Source organism: Anopheles gambiae, chromosome 3, assembly GCF_943734735.2.
Source record: "Anopheles gambiae chromosome 3, idAnoGambNW_F1_1, whole genome shotgun sequence".
Lineage (NCBI taxonomy): Eukaryota > Metazoa > Arthropoda > Insecta > Diptera > Culicidae > Anopheles > Anopheles gambiae.
Genome location: NC_064602.1, coordinates 98,474,350 through 98,488,876, shown reverse-complemented (window position 1 = coordinate 98,488,876; position 14,527 = coordinate 98,474,350). Strand labels below are relative to the sequence as shown.

At 45.1% G+C, this 14,527-nt stretch overlaps 1 protein-coding gene across 1 annotated transcript in view; it reads left to right on the top strand.

Annotated features, from left to right (window-relative positions):
- Window positions 1-14,527, top strand: part of LOC1280335 (prolactin-releasing peptide receptor) — a 53,079-nt gene that overhangs the window by 23,483 nt on the left and 15,069 nt on the right. Inside the window, exon 2 of the mRNA XM_320180.2 lies at window positions 5,781-8,071. Coding sequence (XP_320180.2) covers window positions 6,303-8,030 — 1,728 coding nt within the window. The 5' untranslated portion in view covers window positions 5,781-6,302 and the 3' untranslated portion in view covers window positions 8,031-8,071. The remainder of the gene's footprint in view (window positions 1-5,780; window positions 8,072-14,527) is intronic.

Sequence of the window (14,527 nt, the reverse complement as noted above, 5' to 3'; positions counted from 1 at the left end):
TTTCTCGCACCCATGGTGCCTGCTTGCCTAAGCGGGACAGTTTTCGATGGAAGCGAAATTTAATTGATGCCCCGCTGCGATGCGGGATGCGCGATGCGGTTGATTGATTTATGAACCTAAACGACGGAAGCAAAGCTCGGAGATGGGACCACTCCACGGGGAGGGGGTACATAAGGAAATTGCGGAGTGTTGCGATGAAAATTGAATATTTTACTACCGACTTTGGCTTATCCCCTGCGGCCATAAACTTTGACCTTCGAGCGTTGCGAGTACAGCACGTAGTTTCTCATTTCCGTTTGATCGGAATGTAAGGCATCTTATGATTTGGTTATGCTCATCGAGTACGGAATGCCTCAACAACACCCAGATTTCAACGACAGTATCCTTGTACTTGACGGGATGATTAACGAACAAATGAAGTGATATTAAAGTTTTGGGGCGAACGTTTTTCCTTTGAATTGTACATTTTTGTTCCGCACAAAAGCTGTCCCGAGCAGAATCGAATCTTCCAATCCAGCATAAAGAAAGGCCCCTAAACACAATAGCCATTCTGCAAGTGGCATCATTCCTTCGGAACGGAGAGTAATGAAAGCAATTCATTACGAGCTTATCTTGCCATTTTAAAAGCGTGATGCCTTCCCGGGTGTATCGAAAGCCCATGCAAAATAGTTTCCTCTGTCTCTCAATTAGTTTAATGCGTTTTAGAATTTATCTCCAGCTACAACTTTATCGAAACGCTTAAATACTACTTTTGTAGGATTATTTAGTTTGCTAATGGTTATTGGAAAGTGGAACGGTCTTATCTGGGAGCAACTATCCCCCCGGGCAGTCGCTATTTCGGTCAATCGAACAGGCTTTTGTTGATAATGCCCAGGCTGATTCGGTCGCACATTTTCCGCATAGTAATTTCGAAATTTCCCAGACTCGATTCAGCACTTTATCCGAGATAGCCCCGATCATATCTTAACAAGGGTACTCCATCTTTCCATCCAGTGTGTAGGTGTAGAGATGAAACGTGATGTGTTAGGGTGTCAAGTTGGCCCAGCTTTATCGTTTGCATGTAATTTCATCGTGGCCAGAATTCGGTAAGACCGCAAAACCGACGAGCGGCCTTGCCTGGCCTGAGATGATGGGAAACTCATCAACGCCCAACATTCGGTCCCTACGGTTCATTAGTATTCGAAACATTAACATAATCCCGGGCGCGATGAGCTAGTGATCCGGCAAAAGCCAATCTAGAAGTCACTGTGCAAGTGTGCTTTCTTGAAGCCCGAGCTAATGGTGCCAACTGTGGGATGGAGAGTGCTTTCATCAAGAGTGCTCCACCATCCATTACTACCCACCTGTGGTCAATCCCTACCCTGAGAACAAAAAATGTCATAGCATTACCGTGATACATTTATTGAAGTAAATGTTTGCATCACTCGCGACGATTATTCACTCCTGCCCTGATGTTGTTCGAGTGAAAGGCGTTCCAGTCAGCTCATGTGGCTGACAATCCAAAATAAAATTGTAAAAGACGTTGCTTTTGACCGATTCAACATGTATCCCATGTTAACAACGCAAAAAGTGTGCCTCTAGCTGATTTTCTTTCTCTTCAGTGGTTTGGCATGGTATTATATTTCAAACTGAAAGCACAATAACCCCGCCTTAAGTAAGCTTTACTAGTTGCTAGTACCTGTAGTGTTTCCACTCGCAGCAAGCTCTATTCAATCTTTGTGCTACATTTGAGCTCGAGGGAGAAACAAATGCACAATAAATCTACAACCTGCTTGTAAGATTTATTTACAAAAACACTCGATACAAAACCGACCCACCACGCGATGGTTTCCGTTATCTCATCGCGTTGTTTAACCTTTTCCCAAACTAATTAAGTCGACACTGCTCAGCCCGGTGGAGACGGCCATCGGGAGTACAACTTTGTCACCATGGTAACGCGTCGCGATGCTTCGCTGTGGCGTGAAGGAAAATTGTTTTGTAACGCACCAACGAGCGATCACAGCGTGATAGATAAGCGAGCCAGAAAAGTGGAGAAAAAGAAACTTTTCCTTAATGAGCCTCCGCCCAGAAGACAATGCGCGTTCTGCGAAAATACACAACGAAACGCCACCTTGCGACTGGTTGTTTTGCTTCCCAGGGGGTTTCTATTTTCTAAGCTCCGTGTCCCGAAGGGAGCTTACTCAACGGAGCATGAGAAACTCGAGCAGGGGTTATGCACGTGTTGATGGTGTTTGATAGCTGATGTCCTCGGGAATGGAACGATCTCTTTCGTCGCTTCGTCGGTAGAAAGAAGAAATTATTTACGATTCCCTCGGGTCTTCGAAAGACTTTCCTTTGCTCAGGAGTCATTAATCGTACTGGGGCTTCGGTGCCGGGACGCTGAAAACTTTCCACTTAAGCGAAAAGTATGGAATGAGTTCGAGAGTGAGCAGCAGAAATCCTATCAGCCACCCGATGGTGATGTTTAACAAACCGCAGCAAGGGATAGCTCCTCCACAAAACGGGGTGAAAAAGGAAAACGGCAAACAGTACGATTGGCGACATTTTGGCGAGCTAAACGAGGCTTACTTACGACAACAAATACAACAACGATGCGAAATAGTTGCTTTCTTGCGATAGAGTGGTTGTTTATCTGGTTGCCTTGAAGCGTGGACAAAGCCAAGGGACAAACGAAGTCTTTTTTCAGTTTGTAAGTTTAAATTACATTCTCCCTAGTATTTCAATCATACAGCTCACTGGCTTGAGAAAGCGATGAGCTAATCTTCGAGTAGAAGTACAATCCAAAACACCCACCGTTGGGTAAATTCGGATTTCAAATATTTGAACAGATTATTTGCGAAAAAAAAATCAGACCAAGCTGCTCTTTATTCTCAATTTAGTATGAAACCTCACAGATGTGGGTTTTGTAAAACATTATCGTACGCTGGCTCCTACTTGTTTGGCTGGTTGATTTACTCTATAAGTTATAAAAAAATTGAAATATATTGGTACCGTCCTTCTACTATTTCTGTCATCAATTCATCCATTGTTCATAATTGACACGTATACGGCGCACGATAATCGCGAACATAGACCAATGGATTTCTCCGTCCAGCTGAATACTGCTGGTTCGAGGTTCAGTACACATGGACGTCAAAAATATATTTTATTGTATTCCACCACGCCGAATGAGAGAAGATTGGGGACGTTAGTGTCAGGTTGAGTTCCGGGGTTGAATTCGAGACGTGCCCAGTGCATGAAATATTCATCGGACCAGTCTGACAAGTTTCGGAGCCACCCGTTCCGTTGTCGTTGTCGAACACGTTCACGGTTCAATGTTAGCCCCATTGTTTTAATGTCAGACCATTTTGTAGAAATGATAGCGTGCCGATAGAACAAGAGAAGCTACGTATGCACGTATCATACGGTATGATATCTTTGGCCCTAGCCCATAAAACGAAGCTACATAATACTTCAACAAAAAATACCATTTCATAAAATGTACGGGACTAGCTAATTCTCACACGGATTTACAATTCTGCCATGAGTACACCGTTCAGTTACAGAGAGCTTTGCTCATAAGTCTTAGTCATGCTTTGGCTGACTACAGTTGTTGCGTCAAATGAAAGGAACAATGAACTTTTTTTTGCACGGCACTGTATGAGAAGCTGATTAGGGAAATTTGAAAGCGCGCTATACGGAAAATGTCACAATCATACCACGTAATCCCACTACTGATGGCGAATGCAGTGCGGCTTTATCAAACTCTATCAGCATTATTTCAAGCCACGATTGATTGTCCACAATGCAAATAGAAGTTTCCCCCTTGTTCTAAAGCCCATTGTTCACTGATGAGTAAAATGTACGTGTATTGCAGGCAGCACACAGATGTTACGTAAATCTTACCAGGCCGGGAAGGTCCACATCGTGCCTGGCGAAATGAATGACGTGTTCGTTTTACGGTACAGCGAGCAACGAAACTCGTCCGGAGTACAACGCTTGTTTTTCCATTGAATTTGTGGACAACGTCGGTCCTTTATCGTTCATGAAGAAATTCAATTAAAATCTGCAGCAACTCGCCCCGCCAATGCATCGGTATAAGCGACGTTGTAATGCAAACATGTTCTACACATTTGCCTTTCTATTCCTTTTTCATAGTCAAATAGAGATCCATTACCATTTAGCAGTAAAAAACGGGATGAAGGGCGCGTTTCTAGTCGAATAATGGCGTTATCGGTACTAGGCAGATCTCACCGTTTTTATTTGAACTAAGGCAAACACTGATATTTGTAGAGCTAATTTGGCTCATAACGTCTTTGGTAACACACCATATCAACGATATTATGATCTATACCACCATTTTACATGGTATTTTCTGGGAAAAGTTCATAACAACATCAAAATTAACTATCCACTCCGTAAGATCGATGCTTCAAACATCAATCCGAATAAAGAAAAATGATGTTGAGAATCACGCATGCTACAATATGTGTTCTCTTGTATTGAGCGGAACAACGATCTTGAACCTTCAAAATGAATTTTTCATTCGGGGCTCCATTTCAACGTCTTGTTCAAGAAAACAGCACTTCGTACCTGCGCCCAGTAAGAGCTGCACCGATAGTTCAATGTTACTGATGATGGCAAGTAAACTCAATTACTGTGTAACGAATTCGTTAGGCATCAAACTCGATACCTGACCCAGTACGGTAGTCGCAAATCGTAAAACCAAACGGTAAACCAGAAATGTTTCGAAACACGAAATGTAATATGTGGCAGGGACGGGTGAATGTAATCAATCGGATTAGTGATGCGGAATGGGAGGGGATAAAGCATGAAACGAATGTTACATACACGTGACGATCCTTTTGAAGAGCGATCCGCAGCGCACACAATATTGCAAATGACTCTAAACCCTGTCGACATGGGCCAATGATGAATGTGTCATCGGAAAACGTATCTTGCGGAGGATGGAAAATAAAAGGATCATTAGCAATAGCCTGCACTAATTAACAACGAGCCACCATGGACTAAGCTCGAATGGGTGGTGATACGACCATAGCCTTTGATGGTTTACTTTAGACCATTCAAATGCTCGTCGTTAGAAAATCGAAAAATTGGATTTTTTACTGCTTATATTCAACACATTTTATATTTTCATAACATGTTGCTGGAATGATTTTTACTGTCTACAGCCCTGTATCAAAACTGTATGAAGATAGTCACGCTATTATCCTACGACCATAACACTAAATTATCCACATGGCACAATAAACACTTCGACAACTTAGTGTCAATAGTTTTCGATTACATCACACCAGTTTATAGGTTTACGCTGTCAGTTTGTGCGTCCCTAGATATACAGCGGCTTGTGCTGTTCCGACTGCCGACACTACCAACGCCACCCACACGGCGTGATTGACAGCTTAGATATTATCGTAGATTAAGTAACACCACTGTCATGTTGTACGACATCGTGTCGCCAGCAGGCTCACGCATACCGACTAAAGTGCTGCTAATCAATTCGGCATCAAAATTCAATAATCCGCTCCCGTATCGGTGGCATCCAACACAAACCCGCTGCCGTTTCGTGATGGCACCAGCGGCACGGAACCCTTTGCCATTCGGAACCTACCGCATCCTTGCCGAGTGTGTACCGATCTAGGGAAATGTGATTTGTCGCCACGCCGTCCGGGCGAAGTTAGATTTCTAAGCGTCTGCTTTCTGCATAAATCGAAATATTAATGCAAACTCTGCCTTTTTTCAACTTGTTTTTTTTCTTTCTCCCGCTTTCCTTCAATCAGGAGCACCCCGAGCACATCAATGGCAGCGAAAAACGCAACGATCGACGATTCGACGAAAATCGAACGTAGAAGAGAGCGATAAAACTACGCAAGTGTGCATTTGAAGGATTGGCATCAACGCCACAGGCACGGGCATTGGACATAGCGCAAAAAAAAACACTCCCACTCGCCGAAGCCGGCCCTCGTTTTCGGATGCCGTAACATCCCGTGGACATTCGTCATCGTGGGTAATCGTTCCGGGATTACAGCGCGCTGGTTCGAGAGTGTGTCTTGGTAACGGAGGCAGCACGAGTGTGTGAAAGATGCTCGAAGATAAACACGCAATACCGTACGTAGACCAGCTCCAGCACGTGCAGTGGGTGCACTAGGCGTGTGGGCGCGGTGGTCTGCCAGTGACACTTATCCCGGTTGGGTTGCTCGAGTCGAACAAAGACAGCTTGACAGGCGCTAGGGACGTGTGTGATCGTAAATATTTTACTATCGCGCTAGGCAGCGCGCTCTTCGCTCCAAAGACGCCTCGGAATGCTGACGCCAGTGTCCGGGCTGGTTAGCTTGGTGGGCGCTGTGACGGTGGCTACTGCCACGTCGACGTCCCCAGCCGCGATGGCGTCGCTGGTGCTGGATCATACCGAGCTTCCGCTGGCGGGAACAATCCCGCCCGCCGCGCTAATGCCGGCCCGAGTACTTTTGCCATCGAACGCAACGAATCTCACCCTGACGCTCGAGGAGCTGCTACGCCCGAACAGCTCCACCGTGGCACCGCCGAACGGAGACAACGATATTATCTTCTCGAACAAACTCGTCCAGATCGTGTTCTGTGTGCTGTACTCTAGTATCTTCGTGCTGGGCGTGTTTGGCAACGTGCTCGTGTGCTACGTCGTGTTCCGCAACAAAGCCATGCAGACGGTAACGAACCTGTTCATCACGAATCTGGCCCTCTCCGACATACTGCTGTGCGTGCTGGCCGTGCCGTTCACGCCGTCCTACACGTTCATGCGGCGCTGGGTGTTCGGGAAGCTGCTGTGCCACACGGTACCGTTGGCGCAGGGCTGCAGTGTGTACATATCGACACTAACGCTGACTTCGATCGCGATCGATCGCTTCTTCGTGATAATCTATCCATTCCATCCGCGCATGAAGCTATCCACCTGCATCACCATCATTGTGCTGATATGGTCCTTTGCGATAATGGTGACCATGCCGTACGGGCTGTACATGAAGTTGCACGGTGTCGCCTTGAATGGGACGGACAATGCTACGGGGCCGCTTTCCAGTGCTATGTACTGTGAGGAGCTGTGGCCATCGGAGGAAATGCGCAAAACATTCTCCATCGTCACATCGATACTCCAGTTTGTGCTGCCGTTTATAATCATGGCGTTCTGTTATATCTGCGTGTCCATACGCCTAAACGATCGTGCTCGCACCAAACCGGGCAGCAAGACGTCGCGCCGAGAAGAGGCGGATCGAGATCGCAAGAAGCGCACCAACCGCATGTTGATCTCGATGGTGGCCATCTTTGGCATTTCCTGGCTGCCGCTGAACGTCGTCAACATGTGCAACGACTTCAATTCGGACATCAATAGCTGGCGGTTCTACAATCTGATTTTCTTCATCGCTCACCTGACAGCCATGTCGTCCACGTGCTACAATCCGTTCCTGTACGCCTGGCTTAATGACAACTTCCGCAAGGAGTTCAAGCAGGTGCTGCCCTGCTTTGATCCGTCCCGTGGTAGAGCGGGAACTGTTGGCGGCAACCGGGGGGCCGGTGGCGGTTGGCGCTCGGAACGAACCTGCAACGGTAACAATGACACCGTGCAGGAAACGCTCATACCGAGCTCTCAAGTTCTGCCCAGCAGTCGCAGCTCGCAACCACACCAGCAACCGCAACAGTTGAGCTCATCGTCAAGCCAGGGACAAGGGAACCAGCCGACGGTTGATTCGATCCTGCTCTCGGAGGTTGTGCCGCCGCTCTCACTTCCACCGCCCCTCACCGGGGCCATGCTGCCGAGTGTGCAGAGTGCGGAAACAGTCATTCTTCCATCGGGCGTACTGGAAACTCCGTTCGACGTACAACTTATCCCGAGCGTAGGTGCGCCAGTCAGCAATGGAACGTCCGATGCGACGAACCTTACCCCGTCCGCGGGTGTCCGAAATGGGTTGAACCATGCGTGCACGAACCCCAAACTTTCGTCACTTATCCTCATAAATGACGGTACTACGGCTGACTCGAAAGTGCCCGCTATTCTATAATCATCTGAGCTTGCGAAGGACATTCAACCGCCTCATAAAAGGTAAGCAAAACATAGTTGGGTAGCACCGAAATCTAGATCGCGCAGAATACTATTCACAGTGTCCTAAACTATTCTACTAAAGCTGAAAGCAGACTTCATACAATAACTTTTTCAAATAATCAAACCGCACTCAAGGCATATTCCTCTGCCCTGACGCAACTCCATTTCACTTTGCCAGTATAATAATTAGATAATTGAAAAATTCTTCCTTCCTTTTTTCCCACTCGGACAGTTTTATGATTCGGACTTATCTCGCTTTATGGAAATTCTAGAATACAGAGCAGTGTGCTAACGCCTTAATCGTTGCACTTTCTTCCGTATATTCGTGGTGCTTCTCGGGTGATATGGAAATGTATTCAAATGCTTTTGTGCCGTCGTGGTGGTAGTTTTACTTTTCTTGGGAAAACGTTTTGCAAATCTCTGTGCCGATTGTTGTTCGTGCAAGGACTACCCGCTGCTGCTTCTTGAGCACGCAAAGACGAAACTTACGCTCTGACCGTTTGCGTTTATCTTAAGGGGATGAGCAAATTATTTGCTTTTTGTAGCCGTGATTTGGAACACTTGGAATAAGCAACAATAGCACTTCCGAGAATCAAGCCGGTTCCAGTTGGTGCTGTATTTTAAGGACGCATTAAAGGTCAATCCGCCAGCACGAGTGGTGAATCGCAAATTGCAAAGATCATTTCAAGAGAAAATTCACGCCAAATAAAGCTTTTTTGCACTAACTGAATGTAGTGTGCTTTATTTTTTCTTTTAATCATTACCCATGCCGAAGATGCACCATACACTACAGTAAAGATGCAACCACTGGAGAACCCAAACCAAGCAAGAGTGCGTTAATTCCAGCGTAAATTACCGAAATGGAGATATCTCATTCAAATGTACCACGCGGGAACATTATATTTTCCACCGGTATTCGTGCCTGAGCTCAGCCATAAGTCCTGTAATTAAAGTAAATTGCTTTTCATTTACCACCATGGAATTGTTTGCGCGTGCGGTAGCATATCCGGTTTGTGTCAATGGAGGGAAGGAGGGTGAACAATAAAAAACGGAATATTTTTTGTCGTATCGTTGCTCGCTGGAATTTTACCACTAATGCTGCTGGCCACCGGATTACCGAGACGGAAAAACTCATAATGCACGGTATTAAAAGTTGATAAGAACCGAAATGTTTGCTCCAGGGAGGAACATTATTTTGCAATGGAGGGTTGGTTTTGTGAATCAACATTTTGGACCCGAGCAATAAAACCGGCGAGCCACATGGCTACTGCTACTGTTCCTTTCTTTGAGTGGACGTGAGTGAAGTTGGCCGACTGACAAAATGTTTAACAATCATGCGGGACGGATAGAAGAGCGAGAAAAAAACTGTTAATCCTACGAAAAAACGGTCATTCGGTCACCGTTGGTTTGAAACATTCCAACGCATCTTCGTTCGTTCGTTCGTGTGGGACAGTTCACACGGGTATTGCATTAAGTTTATTGTCAATTACGGAAATAATCGAACGTATAACCGTTTCGTTCGGGTAGTAGAAGGAAAAGGACACTGTACCCCTATTTGAACCCATTGCTGAACGACAATTTTAATCGCTTTCCAAACAACCGAGCCAAACCATTCGAATCGAGCCGGAATGTGGTTGTGTTGCCGTCGGATAGCAAAGGATTAGACCGATTGGTATAACCGAGCTACCGGTGGGCTAAGCTGCACGCGTAAAATAAGATTATCCGCTATTCGATTTCAATTGAAGCTGGTCGGGATTGTGAGGCGATTCATTGAACGCACGGTGTGAACAAAACTTCCTGTTGAACAAACCAAATGAAAGGTGACTAAGCGTAAGGATTAGCAAAACTATGTGCTCCGTTTGTACAGGACACTAACAAAGGTAGATAAACAACCTCCAAACATGACTCATCGCTTGTCTCAGGTGGAAAGTCATTGCATACCACTGTCCAGAGCGTAGTCTAAATCAGTATTAATGGGGTACCGGTAATGGAGTCACCGTGGAACGTCCGTTTTGTGAGGAGGTGTAGATTCAACTCTGATTGTGACACCGAATACCGTTCCTCGTAAACTCGAAAGAAGGCCAAGAGGTGATGAAATTTACGTTCAATAAATTAATTCATTTTCCATTGTTACCGACATTGGTTCGCACGGCAGTAGTTGGACAGGAAAATATGCCTACTGGCATCGTTGCCACGGCACGGTTTTCACTTTCTCAACGCACCACAGCAGACATTCATTCTGCATATCGCTCTTATTGTGAGCCAAAGTCCATTATATTGTGCCGAAAAACACACCATCCACCACAACGGACGATAGCTTCGAGACGAATAATGAGATGCTTCTTGGGACATCCAGAGAATTTCTGTTGGCAAAAGCATTCCAGCGAAGCAATATTCAGCAATGAGAATGAATGTCTTTTTTTTGGAACAAAAGGCCCACGCTTTACCTTGTTGTTTGTGTTGGCATGTTTTGGGACAACTTTAACCGCCGCGTTGTAAGTCTTTGAGATGATTCTACAGAAAATCAATATTCACACCAAGTACTGAGAACGTGAGCGAGTTAGAGGTAGCATAGAGAAAACTTTCCAGCTGTGGTCTAAAGTTGCTCCATCTAGCTATCTACCTAACCGTTGTCATAAAATGAACCACCACCTATCTCACCATAAAAAATACACACACTCAGAAACCAAACGCAAATGGCGAATCCAAACAGCCCGAAAAGTAGTCCTATTTTTCATCTCGAACCTACCAGCCTCGTATGGATAGAACCAATAAAAAAAGGTTCCTGTGGGATATTTTATTACTGTTATCACCGGCGAGCTGGGTGCTATTTATTTATAAAAACACATAACCTTCATCATCCGTATTCATGTTCGATGTTTTTGTTTTTTTTTCGGGGTACCTCTAATGGTAGGTGCGTAAACTCTTTCGCCCAAGTTAAAGTTCGTTCAATAATCGTTCAATAAATGGGCGTTGATCGTAAGCCCGAGAAGAAAAACGACGCGCACACCAGCATTATGAACGTAAAGCAATTTTTGAATCGTGCATTGTACCCCTATTCGGTTGCATGCCAATATCCCGTTCCCGTTGGAACCTTCCATTGAGTCAATGACTTGTGGAATAGCTCACGAAAGATTTATATTTCTCCGCCCGGAAAAGTGCTACCATAAATACCGTTTACTGTCAATTTATACGATTTCATTCGGCTGAGTATAATTCCTGTTCCTGACGCCAGAGCAACTTGGCCACTATTGAGAAACCATCGTTGCTGTGCGCCGAACCATAGAACGATCATAAATGCACCACAGCGGGGACAAAATATTGAAGTTGCCCGCAAAGGTCTGCAATGGGTAATAAATGAGAACGATTTAGAAATAATATCCAGCTTTCCGTGTGACCTCGCTGAAAGGGTGAAAAATTCAAACGGAACTAGTTTTTTTTTCTTCCTTCTAGACAGGTAGACGGTTTCTTTTTCCTTTTTTAAATGGGATTTAGTTTTATTCGATTGCATTTACACATTTTGTAGAATAGGTTGATCATTGTGTGGAAACTAAATCTAGATATATTGTAGCCACCATTACATTCCCATCCAAAGGACGGATCCAATTTCCTCGTCCCGGGAACTGCTGGAATTGCATTGCGATGGAATGTTTTGATGTGCGTTCACTGCTTGTTTCCGGGATACTTTCGCAGATCTTATCCACCATCTTAACGAAAGGACAATGCAACAGGCAATCTCGGGTTGCTCCTGAGTTGCTCTTATGACAGTTTCCTGTGTCTTTAGTGCCGGGCCTGAGAGCATATTGTGAGGAATTGAACGAATGTTCAATCCTTCTGTAGAATGTTCAATTGCACTGCTCGGGGTAAAACGTAGTGCTCGTAAAACTGTTCAAGTAGCACTGCTTTCGGCAGACTCCCTCCCTAAACAGTCCCACTTCCATCCAAGAAACAGTGCACCATTTTCACAAAATCTGTTTCCCATCGTAACGCCTTCGGGGATCGTTTACTCGCTCCTTCGAAAAAGCTATTGACATTGGCAGGGCGTTATCTCGGTTTTCGGGTGTAGCTATCGAAGACAACTCCCCTCTCGCTTATTTGTTACATTTCCGCCCCAGTTCATTGTCATTCCACCACGGTCCCTTGATGGAAATGGAGAACAATGTCAAACTTTACACCGAAGTTGTGCCGGTTGACTATTTGACTTTTCGCTACTCGCACGAACCGTCGAACGAGCGGGCGTCTGTGCATTTTGGCAATGTATTCTCGGCAGGTTCGATTTCGTATTCCTGCTGAAACGCGTGCCGTATGGGTTGCATTCAATTTAAACTTCATTGCACCTCGATGCCACTTGGGCTTGGAATCTGTCGTTGGAGCATAAGCGAAACGAGCGCTTTCGTTTCAACGAACCGGTAAACCGTATTGATGCTATCACTTAAAGACGAACTGGATATCGTCTTCTAACAGAGCACAGAAAAGTACATCCATTACACTAGCGTATTCGGTTGGCTGAAACATAATCCACCCCAGCGAGAGAGCTTCCTAACCATAACCCATTAGCAAGTCAATTGATTAGAATCGTGCTGCTTTACTGACAGCGATAATAATGATAATAACGTTGGTGGTTTAGGCATCCAGGGCGTTTGCCGGAATGGGTTGCCAGGAAACAACGAGCGTCTCATTAAGCAGATGCCATTAATCTTATCCTCGCGATACCTTGCGAAGAACGCGTGCTGACCCTAATCACGCCTACCACGCAACAATAGCACGATGATCAAAGCAATTAGAACATTCAGCACATTCAGCCCACAGACTATATGAGAATTTCTGTAGTTGACCGGATATCAAGATGAATTTCTACACAATCAAAATCAATGTGCCTAGGAGAGTATAAAATTAATATGATAAAGCAACTCAGCGATTTGAATTTGCTTCAAAGGAAAGCTATAAATATCACTATCTATAAATGTAAGATATACCTTGTGCAGATATTACGTTTGCAATATACATATATGCGTATGGTCATTTATAACCGATCATCATGAAATTGAATATCAAGCACTGGGACTATTATGGAACATTAGTAAATCAATACCTGATGCAGCAGAGCTCAGTTCACTCTGAACCTCATAACTCTTTCTTATCTTAGAACATAGAAGTTTAAGATTTTTTTTTTTTTTTAACATAGTTTCTATTCTGGGATGGTTTAATCCTGTTTTCTCGTGAAAATTTCAGAATTAGATACTCTCTCACATGTGGGTTTTAATCCTGTTTTCTCATGAAATTTTCTGAATTATAAACCCTCTCACATTCAACAAGAAACCCAAGTTGAAAGCTACCGAATATATAGTCATGCCGCTCAACAGAAGACTATTTCCGTACAGCTGTTTCCTGCTACAGTGGAACGTGATCTCATAATCGTTGTAGCGCAACTAGTGGCCATAATTACTATGCCAGCAACTTCATCTACACCATCATGCACCACGAACAGCAGCCAGATTGCATTCACGCACCGAAAAGGTCAGAGAAGCTTTGTGCACAGAAGAATGATTTCTGCTGCACCGTGCGCTACGCTGGCGTTCGGGTGATTTTATCTCCAGACTACCCCTGAGAGTGCTTTCATGGTCGAGCGAATTTGCAAGCAGCAAACGGGGTTTAATTTTCGATGAACAAAGTTCAGCGTGTCGAGCAGCATGACGCTACGACTGCATTCCGCGTTGCATATTTCAGGAGCTGGAAGTGAGACTCCAAATCAAGGCTGCCCATTAAGCTGGTGCAAGTGTGTAGAGTACCGCCACGAAGAGCTTTCTGACACCTGCCATGTGAGCAAGAAAGAGCTTCCATCTTGCTTCTTGATTGTGGAAAGTGGCCACGAGGGATGCGATTAAGTCATTAGTCGGCATAGGCGAAAGCTGGCATCCTGGAATACGGTTTACGTACGTCCAGACGACGTACTCTTCCGACATGCCTGACAACTTTAACACAATCTGAAACTGGCCCAGTGTAATGCACTGTGAGTGCCTTTCCAAAGAAACGTCCCCAAAAGTCGTAAAAAAGCAACATATTTCGTACATTCTGTTTTGCAGTGTACATGGCAACCAAAAAAGGGCTAACCTAAACTTCCAATCGTTGCGCCTCGCTCTGTATCGCTTGCATGGGTAGTCGTGTGGGTGTTGGAGATTGAGTGGTGAATTGTCGGTCGGAGTTGTTGCCTTTAAGCTCTGGTCAGATTATCTGCAGCCGAACCCGTTTTGGACATGCCAGCGGATGGTTGTTTTCTCCGTCGAGCGTGAAAAGTCCTGTCGTTGTGGCAAAAGCGACCCGGCTTCCCGATTTGCATTCATGGTTGGGTGGTCCTTGCAGAAAGGTTACATTGAAAGCGGTGGGACAGACTTTTTGCAGCTCTTTCATCAAATCTCACTTTATGCTGATGAGTTTCCGACACAGCTTCATGGGAGA